Genomic DNA, 14,404 nt, shown 5'->3' with positions numbered 1-14,404 from the left:
CCTAAAATAGATTACTAAAATAAGTAGGAAGAATTATATCGGCAAATAAATCATATTATTAGACGGACTCCTTAATGTAGAATAAGAGATATAATACATGTAACATTAGCACAAAAGATAAATGAATTGTTGGAAGTCTTATTAAATGTTTAAGTCCCACATTGAGTAGAGCTTAATGTTGTATAGGTTTATGAGACGGAAAGATGGAACATGTGGTTTGACCCAAGTAGGGATGGTAAAAAAGTTCGACCGGTTGGTACCCGTGGAAATACCTGCAATGGATACCCGCAATAATAGCTTATGGGCGGAAATAAGTTTTGTGATACCCGCCCCGCGGGTACCGCAAATTTATATATTTAGTTAAATTTTTATAAATATTTATTATTATTTTAAGATTATATATCATACACTTTATTATTATTTCATAATAAATTACACATATTTGACTATGATAATAAATTATCATATTATTCATGTAATAATTATTTTTACATATTGATTATTACAAATTATATAAATATATAATTAAAATTAAAAACCTGTTGGGTACATGTAAATACCAGTTACCCACACGGATACCCATAAATATTATGGGTTTGGGTACGGGAAAACGCTACCCACGCTCGCTCGCGCCCGTTGCCATCCCTAAACCCAAGGGATACAAAGACTTTGTGTGGAGGGTGAGCATCCACTTCTTCATAACTTCTACACTTACATTATCGCCGTATTACTTTAGTCCCAACAATCCATCATCACAACCATCTTCTTTGCCACCACACCAACCATTGGGCATGGAACAAAATAGGATGAAAAACAAGCTAATATTTTCAATTGTTGGCGGAGCAAATTTAAGGTGGCTTAGGTATAACAAAAATAACTGACTCTTGAGTATCCGTCAAAATACTTACAATAGATGCTCACAAGAATAGCTTATGGGTATGAACGAATAACGTGTATCACGCCACACGAGTACTCGCATATGTATTTTAATTAAATATTGTATATTTTATACTTTTTATTATTATCTTAACATTATATTTTGTCTATTTTATTATTATTTCATAATAATTTTTTGTGGAATGAACCATAATCATAAAATTATATTATTCAAGCAATAATTAATTTTTAATATATTGATTAATATAAAATATACAAAAATATAATTAAAATTGAAAACTCGTTAGTTACTCGCAAATAGTGCAGACATGAGTACGAATATGTAATACTCGTGTCTGCTCACCGCGTTGCTATCTCTAAGGTGGCATGGGCATGATGGAACAAATTTGAGGAAAGGGAAGCAAATGGGACAACATGAGTTCTTCCTTAGGTTCTACATGATCGATGATAAACACCATATCTTCCTTAGTACATTGAGTGATTATTACATAAAATATAACATTGTATACAACTACGATAATGAGTATTATGATAATATCACAAAATTCATTACAAGAGAACCAATTATGGGGACGAGGTGAGGGCAATGACAAGATAATGAGGAAAGATAACGGAGGATAAAGACAAAACAATCATTAAATAAATAGCCAAATTAAGAATGAAGATAAGCGTTAACGAATTTCCATATTATTAACATCTTTTTTATTAAAAGTGCAATATCAAATTAATCGTAACCTATAAAAATAATTAAATAATTCTAACATTTAACTCGATCAAAAAGGTAACTTATATTAGGAATGAGTAAACATTATTTTATGATAATAGAATAAATCTATATATTTTTATTTTTTGGTAAAATAAAATGTTCCTATGGACTAGAAAAATTAATTTAATGCTAATGGACAAAAAGGCGTGAGTTTAAAACTTGTTAGGGACATGAAGAATATTTTTTATAGAATATCAATAATATTTTTATATCACTAATTAAGACAATAAAAGATATAATTTCATTTTGGATTAAATACCAATAATTTAGCAACAAATCCAAGTTTTCTTACTCAATTTTTTCCTTATTATTTCCATCACAACTCTGCTTACCAAGATCTATACTTTAACAAGCACTTATTTTTCCATGATTCTAAGGCTTACACTAATTTTGATGAGATATCTTGATCCAATTCCCCTAAAGACCCTTTTAGTAATGAGGCACTGAAACTTACACATTTATATCAAAGTAATGTTGACCCCAATAGCATTACATGAAATTTCTTGTTACAATCAGGTTTCTTCTTTTTCTGAGAAACTCTGTTGCACTCTCTTCTCCTGTTGAGAATGAAAACCACACTTTATTATTTCATTCTTCTACCTTACCATGTTCCGGTTCCAAATCCAATAAATATTTATTCATTAATTTATGGATTTATCAAAAGGTATTACAAAACAAACCCCATTTTCCTTCTATATATATCTTCCTTATATATATATATATATAGTCACATTACTATGCACATTTCTACTTCCCCTACTCTCGCCGAAGCAAAGTTTTCACCTTTCTTATTCATACAATGCAAATGTTAGTTTCAGCTACTACCCTTTATTACTTTGCCCCTTATCATCTAGAAAATCTTATTTTCTAGTCTTACTTCTCATGGAGCGGATGATTTGCTTCTTTGTGTGTTTTTGTATTGCACTTTCTTATTGATTATTGTTTTTTAGGGTTTTTATTTGCTGAATGTATATCGATTTTGCTTGTTGATTTCAATTGAATCATTGGTTTGTGTGGTTGAATTGTATAACAGAATGATGTGAATTGATTTTGTGAAATTTTATAGTATTTGTAGTGTTTTTTTCTGATTGGTATGGATTTGAGTGGTTGAATTGGTAAACAAAAAGATTTGAGTTCCTTTCATGCTTTTCTGCTTTGTATGGATTTGAATGAAATGTTGCTTTCGTCCGGTTGGGTAAGTGATGCAACTCATTGGAGAAATCTGGGGAATACACCAGTACATGTCAAATAGTGTGGATAGCACTAAATTTCCAAGCTTATTTTAGTTTTGTGTTGGAAAAACCAGATATGGTTCATTTGTTTGCCAAATTATGAGTCCATTGTAGATCAATTATTTTTAGGGATCGTCATAGCTAGTTGTGCTTGTCATAGCTAGCTGTGATTGTGTCTGATGTTTTAGTTAGCTGGCCATTAAACAATAAAAAAACCCTTTGGACGATTTATTTCTTAAGTTTCGTATGTCGGGATATTTTCCGGCGTTGGCATCATGATGAGAAAACCCAAAAGATTTAGTCTTGAAGGAAATTATGAATTACTAAGTGAGAAAATGATTTTATATTCTTATCCATAAGTCATCATCCTGCAGCATTCATAAGTTTAATACTAGTGTATTTTTGTACTGTATGTTACCACTTTATAAATACTTGTTTTTATACCTCTTCTCTGTATTTAACTATATGCTGAATGAAATAGAATCAATAGATACGCATAGTGCAGTCTTTAACTTTATGAATAATTTTACCAGGCCATGGATGCTTCTCTGAGGCTTTCAAAGGATTTGATTTGTTGTTCAAGACGCCTATGCTCGTAGATTGTGATCCTCTTGTCTCCATTTATTCTATTTAGTGTTGCAAACCACCATTGCATTTGCTTCGTTGGCACATTAACGGCTACTTGGAGTTATTGAAGCTTGAAAGACAAAAATGAGTGAATATACTATGCTGGAAACTGTTATGAAAGATATAATTCATGTGGTCACACCTGTACAAGAAGATTGGGAAATACGTTTTGCGATTATTAATGATTTACGAAGAATTGTTGAATCTGTGGAAAGCCTGAGAGGTGATCTTTCTACAAGTTTTGTTTCTGATCTCTGTTTTTTGTTCCCTTTTATCCTGAACTTCCATTGCATTGGTGATTTGACCAGAAAGTTAAGTAAGGAAAAGAGTTTAATAAGTTTATAGATAATCCATAACAATGGAAGGATCCTCCTTTATTATATTAACTTCTCTATATTTATAAATATATTTGCTGGCTTGAACCATGCCAGTTTTGAAGGGAGAAAACAGTTTGATCACATAACTGAATGTAGCATGTATATTTAATCAACTAAAGGCGGGAATACTGTATATGTGGGAGGAAAATTAGTCAACCCATGTAGTGGCTAGTTATATTCATCTAAGAGTTCTAGTTAGAACTAGTTCTCCTTTTACTGTTATACTTAATATTCAACTTACAAGATTTCCACAATATATTAGGCTGGCTTGTTAGATTGCTTGGGTTCTGTATCTAATGGAAATGAGCAAATTTATATTTTCATTGGTTATGATATTCAAGTATTTAAAGTTGATATTTTATTGAAATTTTTGGAATAGGAGCAACTGTTGAGCCATATGGATCATTTGTGTCTAATCTCTTCACAAGATGGGGTGACTTGGATATTTCAATTGAGTTACTAAATGGTTCACATATTACAAACACTGGGAGAAAACAAAAACAAGTGCTATTGGGGGACCTTTTAAAAGTTTTGAGAAAGAATGGTAAGTTTCTTTATACTTCAAGCTTCTGTCACTTGATACAAAAACTTCTTATTTGTTAACCATCTAAAAGATCAATTCCTCTTTCAGTTTGATAATAAGGTTCTCTTTTATTCACATAGCCATGGTGGTAGGATGTAAAGCTTAGTCGAATCTTTTCATTAAAATGAAAATAAAAAAGCTTTATTGAGGTTAATCAAATAGCCATGGAAGAAACTGTAGTGTGAAGGAAACCTATGTATCATCATTTGATTATGTTGCCTCTCCAAGATTCGACAATTCTGCTAGGATATGCATCTATTGGGTTGCCATAGATATGTTTTTTAGTTATTTTTGGGAGCACTTATCATGATTTGTAAAGGGTACAAAATTGGTTTTATATGTCATAATGAAATTGTTATTTGGTTGTAATTTTACACATAATTGAAACTGGTAGAATAACGTAGTTAAAAGGGTAATGTTGAAGGTTGGGACCTGAGGTGACTTCTCTTCAAAATTTGATCAGTTTTATGTCAGGGATGTGTCTTTTCTATTGTCTCACGTCAAAAAGGAAGAAAAATTATACTTCAGGAAAAGAAAAAACAACAGGGATGAATGATCTTATATGGCCGAAGAGTTTCTTTATAATATCCTTTTGCAATTTAAGATTGATTTGTGCTAGATAGCATGATAGTTCCATGTATAACAAAAGATGGAATCACTTTGGTGATGCATTATGGTGGGAGCCCCTCAGTCCAATAATATTTTTTTATCATCCGTCATCGATCTTGGCACTTGCACTGATTTTTAGTGGTTTATTTTATTTGAGTAAATTTTCCCTTTAAATTCTAGTTTTATTAGTAGTTGTTATTAAACTTATCATATTTTTCTACGCACTTTTTAGTATTATAAGCAAAATGGAAACAAAGATTTTGCAAGTTTATATATTACTTCCTAATGCATTTTGTAAAAACACTAATTTGCAGGTGGATGGAGTAGACTGCAGTTCATCTTCAATGCACGAATTCCCATTTTAAAACTTCAAAACAACCGACAGAGTATATCTTGTGATATTTCACTTAATAACGTGGAGGCCCAAATGAAATCCAAGATTTTGCTTTGGATTAACAAGATCGATGGCCGCTTTCGTGATATGGTTTTAGTGGTATGTCCTTGTACTGAAGTAGGGTTTCTGTGTGAGGAATTGCTTCTGTTTTGACCATTCTTTCTATTTATGTAGGTCAAGGAATGGGCCAAAGCACAGAAAATTAATGATTCTAAAACTGGAACTTTCAACTCCTATTCCCTTAGTTTACTTGTAATCTTTCACTTCCAGGTACTTCTCCTATTTCATATTTTTTATGCTGTCTAATATTATTCCTCTTTTTTAGATGTGTGTGTGTGTGTCGGGTGGGTTGCCGCCAACAGTAGGAGATATTTTTCTGATTCCGTTCTTTATTTTGTGTTGACTTTTTGCTGAGATTGAATTTACATTTTCTGTGTACATTCTTTACATGTTCCTGCATGAACTACAACCATTTCATATTGGCTTCAGCCTCCTAAAGTGTTAGGTGCTGAGTTCAGTACTTCAGTTTGAAGATATGTAACTGTCTTAATAGTTGGCACTTCCACTATAATGCGTTTACAGGAATTTTTAGTTGTCTTCTCTCTGAAAGTTAATAGATGAATCTTCGCCTTTTAATGTATGCAACTTTTTACTTAATTTTCAGACATGTGTTCCTGCAATTTTTCCACCACTTAAAGAGATATACCCTACCAATATGGCCGATGATCTTATAGGTACATTCCGTCTTTGATTTCAAGTGTGAAGCATCATTATTCTGATTATTCTGCAATTCGAGGTGAACTTTTAGAAGATGAACCTGTTTGTAGAAAGCTGAAATATTTATTTTTCTTTTATATGTCCAGGTTGTGTGCATGCATTCAATGTAAATAATTCTGTGAATGCATAATTGCATACAACTTATTACAATGCCAACAGTTGAACATATTCCTTCTATCTCTTCCTCTGCTAATGTTTCTTTTTAAATGACCTTGAAGAGTTAAGCCTATGAATGTCATGGACATTATATTCCAATAGGATTGGTTTTGGTTTCAGGAATCTTAGGCTAGTACTTACAAAAAGGACAGGGGCTTGTAGGTTTGGGGTTGAAAAACAATAGACTCTGATGATGGCTTAGCGGCCACTGGCTCATATAAAGTGTTTCCTTTCAGTTGTGATATTCCTCATGGTAATTCTACCATTTTCTAAATGCAACTCGGGGGCAAAGTACAAAAACGTCGCTCAACGTGATTACCAGGCAGCATCTCTTTGCCATTTTTTGTTTTAATCTATGTGTTTGGAGTGTTGAAATGCTTTTTATAATTCTTAAAACAGTGTGAATTAGAGTTGTCAACTTACTGAAAATATCAAGTTACTTAAACCAAAATTATGTATCATTTATCTTGATGTAATTTATGCAGGTGTTAAAGTAGACGTAGAGAATCTTATTGCGGAAACATTTGATGCTAACATAACTCGGTTCATATCAAACAAGTCCAGATCAATTAACAGAAAATCTGTGCCTGAACTTTTTGTGGAATTCCTAAAAAAGGTAAACTATTCCTTTCTCGGTTTTATAATTTCAATTGGTACTGGTTCAGAGATTTGCATGTTCACTGCGTAATTGCGTATAGCATTTCTTATTTTTGTGTGTGCTTACACAGTTCAAAGCTGAAAATTTGAAACTGTCTTTCTTTGGCATAAACTTTGTATTACAAATGAGAATGTTCTAGTGATGGATCTCATTTGTAATGAAAGCATATATTTTATTTGAATTTTCTGTTTGGGTTCTGTGGTAGTAAATTTCCTCATTGTATATAGTTTGGCCATCTTGACATTATTTATTTAAAGTAATGATTCCAACAAGTTTTATGTTCATGCAGTTTGGTCAGATGAATTCATGGGCTTCAGATCTCGGAATTTCCCCATATACTGGACAATGGGAACAGATAAAGAACAACACAAGATGGTTGCCCAAGACTTATGCACTATTTGTAATTCTCTGCTCACTTAAACATCATCTTGTTTCTTTGGGGGTGTGATATTATTGTTTTATTTCGGGTATAAGCTATGTTCAATTACTGCACAAAATATGGTCTTTCTTACCTGAGCCAAAGCTCTAGTGTCAAAATGTCAAATATTATATATATTCTTTATCCATATTTTGTTCTGCTTTGCTATTGACATTTGTATCTGACTTTCGGCTGGTTAGGTCGAGGATCCTTTTGAGCAGCCACAAAATACTGCACGGTCCGTCAGCCAAGGAAAACTGGCGAAGATAAACAATGCATTTGTGAATACATACAGCTTACTTACCTCAAAGAATCTGAATCAAAGTTCTCTCCTGACCCACTTAGCACCACCAGAGGTGGCAATGTTTATTGCTAAACCTGTTATACCAAATTACAATGGTGGTTACTACCATCACCCAACTCAGCCTCAGGTGCAGAGAGCCCGACGCCCACACCCACGGTCACACCCACAACCGAAGCCACAGGTGCAGCCACAACCCCAGCCACAGGTGCATTCTCAAAATGGCGGTCGAGGGATAAGCTCCAAATGTTCGACTTCAAAAGCACCTGTGCAGGCACATCAAGGCCAGCAGGTATGGAGGCAAAAGACCCAATAGTCGAATTTGCATGCCAGTATACAGAAGGGAGTGACTAAACTATCATCACTTTAACTAGTCAAAAACATTTTTTGATCATTGCTTTTTTGGTTTACTTGTTAATGCAAGTAATTAGAATGATATGATTTTTTTTTGGTTTATGAGATAGCATGATTTTTTCTGCTCCCGGAGGAAGGGAAAGCGACTAATTGGTCGGCATTTCATTACGGTGAGGATTATAATTGACATGTAATTACTGGATCAAAAGTTTTTCTTTTGTACTTGTACTTTATGGTATCAAGAGTTGGAATAAGAACTTGGTAAGTTGATTTGCTTTTGTTCTGTTAAAAATGTAACAGAATTATGATTTAAAGTGAAATAAAAAAGCTCTGAATGCAAAAGAGTACTTTGAAAATGGTTACATCTGAAACCTTGTTTGGTGTTTTGTATTTGTGGGTACATATTGAAAACATAGCAGTGAATCACTTCACTGCTACTATTTTTTAAATTTGGGTACATTGGTTAAGCTTGGCTGGGTATTTTTTTATTTTTATGGCTGGGTGCGTCTTTGATGAACATTGATCCAAAACTATGTTATTTTGGATGACAATTATTAGTTTTTTAAATTTGGATGCCAGCTTTTTCTGAAAATGACATAATGCCCCTAACACGAGATGTATTCTGATAGGTACTTTTCGTAGAGTGTTTGACAAAGTTTTTTATACTATCATTGTATCATTTACCGTTAAATTTTAATTATCATTAACTTTTAAAAATAATAATACAAATAAATGTTAAATAATGCACTAATTGTATATAAATCTGTACACTGATAATATATAAATACAACACTCTTTTCTTAAAACTAGTGATGTAAATAATGAGATATCCGTTTGATATTTCCTGTAATAAATTCATCTTAAAACTAGTGATGTAAATAATGAGATATCCGTTTGATCATTTCCTGTAATAAATTCATACATGGTTGTTATATTATTCTACACTTGGTTCAAGAGAGGAGTATATCATATATATATATATATATATATATACTAGTGTAAGGATTTATATACATAAGAAGCAACTTAAATGAGAACAGTTGTTATCATAAAAAATGAGAACGATTAATATAAATTATTGAATCTTATTTATAGAACTAAGGTTTTGTTTTGCAAGTACTTAATTTTTTTATATTTTAGTTTATTAATTAGTGTGCTAAATAAATTGTTTTTAACATGTATTTCAAAATATCAAGAACTTCTACTCCCACATAATGAAGAGTTTAATAAAATTTTACATTATCTTATCTGGCTTAATTTATTTTATTTTTAATTTATTTCATATTAAAACTCATAACACACTTCATTATAGTCTAAATGCATAATAAAAATACAGCACATTATACTTATTTGATAAGACATTAACTGCAGTAATGCAGTATTGTTGCCAAGAGTTTAATATGATTATATGTACAAAAAAAAAAAGAGAATTTAATATGACTATTAATGATATTATGAAGAATTTTTTCTCCATCATTGTGTCTTAATTAGAACCAACCATGCCTACATTGGTTTTTCTAAGCATACTTGTATTTTATGGAAACAATTTTTTTCATAAGATGTTCTCTTTGGAGAAACATTTATCTATTCTAGTATAACTATTCTAATAATTGGTTGTGTTGAACTTTGTCACCATCATATATTGTATTATCATCCCTATAAACAGATTATGAAAGAAAAAGAGAACAGTTGAAGAATTCACTTGATATTTTTGTTAAAGTAGAAGAGTGTAATTCAAGTATAGGAAAGAAAGTAGGTAAAGTTGTTAGGATTTACCAAATATAGAAGTTAGTTGGTTTGAAAATTAGTTGGTAGTTAAAACTTCATATTACACGTAGAAGACAATGTATCTTTGTTCAATATAAGAAATTACACACTTTCTTCATACACTTACCTCTGTTTTTAATATTTATGCATAATCTCCTCTCCTTCTCATTCAATCACATTTCTTCTCATCTCTTCTAAGTTCTAACAAACTCGTATCACGAGCTAAGCAAAGAAGAGGGACCTTGTTGGCACAGAAAAGAAGAAGGAAGAAGCGAATCACATATCAAGAAGAAATGGTGACAACCTATGCATGAGATGCACACACAGAGTCATGGTACTTAAACTCAGGTTGTTCAAATCACATGACAAAATACAAGGAGTGGTTGACTGATTTTGACTCCTCAAAGAAGAGCAAAGTAAAATTTGCTGATGATAGCTCACTTGAGGTTGAAGGAACTGGTAATGTAGTTATAATGAGGCAGAGTGGATCAAAATCCATGATATCAAATATACTCTATGTGCCCAAGATGAAGTGCAATCTACTCAGCATAGGCCAACTAGTAGAGAAAGGATTCAATATTCTGATGAAGAATGACATACTTGAACTGTTTGATCCAGATAAGAGACTCATCATAAGGAGTAAGTTGACAAAGAAGAGAACATTTCAAGTTGATATCAAGGCAGCTGAAGTACAATGCTTGGCCACCATGGAAACCAATGATGTAAGTTGGTTGTGGCACTCAAGATATGGGCATCTGAATTTCAGAAGTCTGCAACATCTAGGATCAAAGCAATTGGTTACAGGGATTCTTATAACCGCTCAACCAGAAAGGGCCTGTGAAGTTTGCTTGGTTGGGAAACAAACTAGGAATGCCTTTAAGTCAGAAGGGTACATGAGATCAAGATTAGCTCTGGAAGTGGTTCACTCAGATGTATGTGGTCCTTTTGAAACTCCCTCACTAGCTGGAAACAAATACTTCATTATATTTGTTGATGAATTCAGTAGGATGATTTGGCTAGATGTATTGAAAGTCAAGAGTAATGCATTTGAAGCCTTTCTAAATTTCAAAGCATCAGTAGAAAAAGAGAGTGGAAAACAACTGAAAGTATTGAGAACAGATGGAGGAGGAGAGTTTACTTCAAATGAACTTGAGAACTATTGCAAGAAGCAGAAGATCAAGCATGAAGTAATTGCACCTTACACCCCTCAACATTATGGTCATGCTGAGAGGAGGAACATGACCATCATGAACATGCCTAGAAGCTTAATCAAAGAGAAGGACCTTCCACAAAAGCTATAGGAAGAGGCTGTGTCAACTTCGGTCTACATACTAAACAGATTTCCAAAAAAGAAACTTGAAGGAAAAGTCCCTCTTGAAGTCTGGTCAGGAAGAAAGCCACCAGTTGGCCATCTCATAATTTTTGGGTCACTAGCCTTCAAACACATACCAGATCAAAAGAGAACCAAGCTTCAAGATAAGAGTGAAGCAATGGTATTTGTAGGCTACCATCCTATTGGAGCTTACAGACTATTTGACCCAATCCAAGAGAAGATCCTTATAAGTAGAGATGTTATGGTCTTAGAAGATGAACAGTGGGATTGGAAAAAGAAGCATACTAGTCTGAAGAGGATATTCCCTAGACTAAATGAAGATGACTCAAACACAGAAAATATGGCTGAAAGAGCAAATGAAGAAGGAGAGTCTACTATAGTTGACATCCTCATAGCTCAAAGATCTCAAAGACAAAGAACTAGACCTCTCAGATTCAGTGACTATGAGGTACACATTGGTGATGAGATAAATAAGGAAGGAGATCTGATCCACCTAGCATTGATCGTAGAAGCATTATCCATAGATGAAACTGAAGCTTTAAAACAGAAAGTGTGGAAGGATGCAATGGATGAAGAAATCAAATATATTGAAAGGAATGAGACTTGGAACCTAGTTGAGCTACAAAGGGACAAACATCAAATATGGGTGAAATGGATCTTCAAGCAGAAGATAAATCCTGATAGATCAGTCTCTAAATACAAGGCCATATTGGTTGTAAAAGTATTTCTACAAAAACAAGGCTTAGACTATACAAAAGTGTTTGCTCATGTGGACAGAATTGAAACCATCAGATTGGTTATAGCCATTGCTTGTGCAAGAAACTGGATATTGTATCAGCTTGATATAAAATCAACATTCCTTCATGGACCTCTGATTGGAGAAGTATATGTACAACAACTTCTAGGATTCATAACCAGTGGCAAGGATCATCTGGTTTACAAACTAAACAAGGCCCTATATGGCCTAAAGCAAGCACCAAGGGCCTGGAACAAAAGAATAGACTCATTCATGGACAAACTCAACTTTCATAAGTGTTCAATTGAGCATGGAGTGTATGTTAAAGAAGGAAAACAAGGAGAGTTGTTCATCATCTACTTATATGTTGATGATCTGCTAGTGACTAGATCAAATTCAAAAGGAATTGAAGAATTCAAGAAATTTATGAAATATGAATTCAACATGACTAGTCTAGGGAGGCTAAGTTACTTCCTTGGTATGGAATTTGCATACACAACTTCAGGTATACTGATGCACCAAAAGAAGTATGCAAGTGAAATGCCAATCAAGTTCAATATGAACAATTGAAACCCTGCAACTACTCCTAATGAATCCAATCTGAAGTTAACAAGAGATGAGAATGGTGAGTCAATGATTGAGACTCTGTTCAAACAAATAGTTGGATCACTAAGGTTTCTATGCAATAGCATGCCATATATAGCATATGGGGTGGGTCTAGTGAGCAGATTCATGTGCAAACCAAAGAAGACTCATATGTGGGCTTCCATGAGAATCTTGAGATACATCAAAGACACATCAGATTATGGGATCCTGTTTCCAACAAGAAAACAGAAACCAACACTCAAAGTAGTTGGTTTTGCAGACTCGGACTATGGTGGTGACCTAGTTGAAAGAAAAAGCACCCCTGGATACATCTTCTTGCTCAATGAAGCTCTCATCTCATGTTGTTCCAAGAAACAAGAAGTTATTGCATTATCAAGCTGTGAAGCAAAATATATCTCAGGGTGTTATGCTGCCTGTCAATTTGTATGGCTGGAAGAATTGCTTAATGAGATTAAGACAGAAGTTGAAGCACCTCTACAACTCTTGATAGACAATGTCTCTGCCATTAATCTATCAAAGAACCCAGTAAACCATGGTAGAAGCAAACATATAGAAGTGAGGTTCCACTTTTTAAGAAACTTGGTGAACAAAGGAAAGATTGAGGTTGTGCATTGCAAAACAGATTTGCAACTTGCAGATGGTTTTACCAAGGCATTGAAACCAAAAAGGTTTGTGAAGTTAAGGAGATGGATATGTGTTGAATCTCCTAGATACTTGAATTAATGAGGAATGTTAAAGTAGAAGAGTGTAATTCAAGTATAGGAAAGAAAGTAGGTAAAATTGTTAGGATTTACCAAATATAGAAGTTAGTTGATTTGAGAATTAGTTGGTAATTGAAACTTCATACTATAAATAAAAGACAATGTATATTTGTTCAATATAAGAAATTACACACTTTCTTCATACATTTACCTCTGTTTTCAATATCTCTGCATAATTTCCTCTCCTTCTCATTCAATCATATTTCTTCTCATCTCTTCTAAGTTCTAACAGTTTTGACCATAAAACTCCAACAACATTTAACATATAAGTTTCCAAAAAACAAGTGGTGTCAAAGATGGATACTGAATTAATTGCTTTCATAATGGAAGGTTATGACTTATGAATGACTTAATTATCTAGAAAGTAATTTCCTAAGTCATGTTCTATCAAGGGAGATGTTTGATAAAAGTATTTTATCGTGCCATATAAATTAAGGATGTGATCCTCATTTTGCTAAATCACGAAGCACATTATATCCTTCAACAACATATTATTCAGAAATGTGTCAAAAATAAAAAACCAACGTTTTATAGATTATAAAGGTGTCTATATTAAGATATTAATTTGCTCATTTCCTATAGAAGTCCATAGATATAAGACATTATATCAAGTTGTACTTGATTCAACAAGTAAGTATATATCATTTTATAATATCATTCTCACTTTATTTGTTTTTATGTAATGCACAATATATTGGTGTTGTTTTTTCATGTAGTATATATTGCTTAGTATGATTGTTAATGTTTAGGTTCTTTTTGGTAGAACTAGTGTTTTGTTTTGTAATTACTTAGTTTGATAGATTTAAATTTATTAATTATTATGCCAATTAAATTGTTTTTATTTCTAAACGTGTAAAATTTAGATATGAGGTTTAAGGTTCCTTTATTTCTAAACATGTGGGTATCACAAAAAATGCTTGCAATAAATCGGGTATGGGTCCGTGTTTTTGGATCTGCATGTAATTGAGATCCAAAAGTTTAAAACCAGCTGTTGGATGAGTCTAGATTCGGGCAATGAGTACCCAAACTCGGTATTCCTTTCTAAATATATA

General features: G+C 32.9%; 1 protein-coding gene across 2 annotated transcripts; it reads left to right on the top strand.

Moving 5' to 3' along the window:
- On the top strand, positions 2,081–8,469 carry LOC109330388 (protein HESO1-like). 2 transcript variants are annotated; one of them, XM_019564576.1, is made up of 9 exons: positions 2,081–2,179; positions 3,429–3,745; positions 4,279–4,443; positions 5,406–5,584; positions 5,660–5,755; positions 6,150–6,219; positions 6,904–7,034; positions 7,366–7,476; positions 7,695–8,469. In XM_019564576.1, exons 2-9 carry the CDS (start codon positions 3,607–3,609, stop codon positions 8,109–8,111), a joined length of 1,308 nt encoding a protein of 435 aa, XP_019420121.1. In that variant the 5' UTR covers positions 2,081–2,179; positions 3,429–3,606; the 3' UTR covers positions 8,112–8,469. The 2 variants fall into 2 exon arrangements, with proteins under 2 accessions (XP_019420121.1, XP_019420120.1); XM_019564575.1 differs by lacking the exon at positions 2,081–2,179 and adding an exon at positions 2,345–2,470.

The sequence above is a fragment of the Lupinus angustifolius genome, chromosome LG16 (genome assembly GCF_001865875.1).
Source record: "Lupinus angustifolius cultivar Tanjil chromosome LG16, LupAngTanjil_v1.0, whole genome shotgun sequence".
Classification (NCBI taxonomy): Eukaryota; Viridiplantae; Streptophyta; class Magnoliopsida; order Fabales; family Fabaceae; genus Lupinus; species Lupinus angustifolius.
This window is presented reverse-complemented; position numbering and strand designations above follow the sequence as displayed.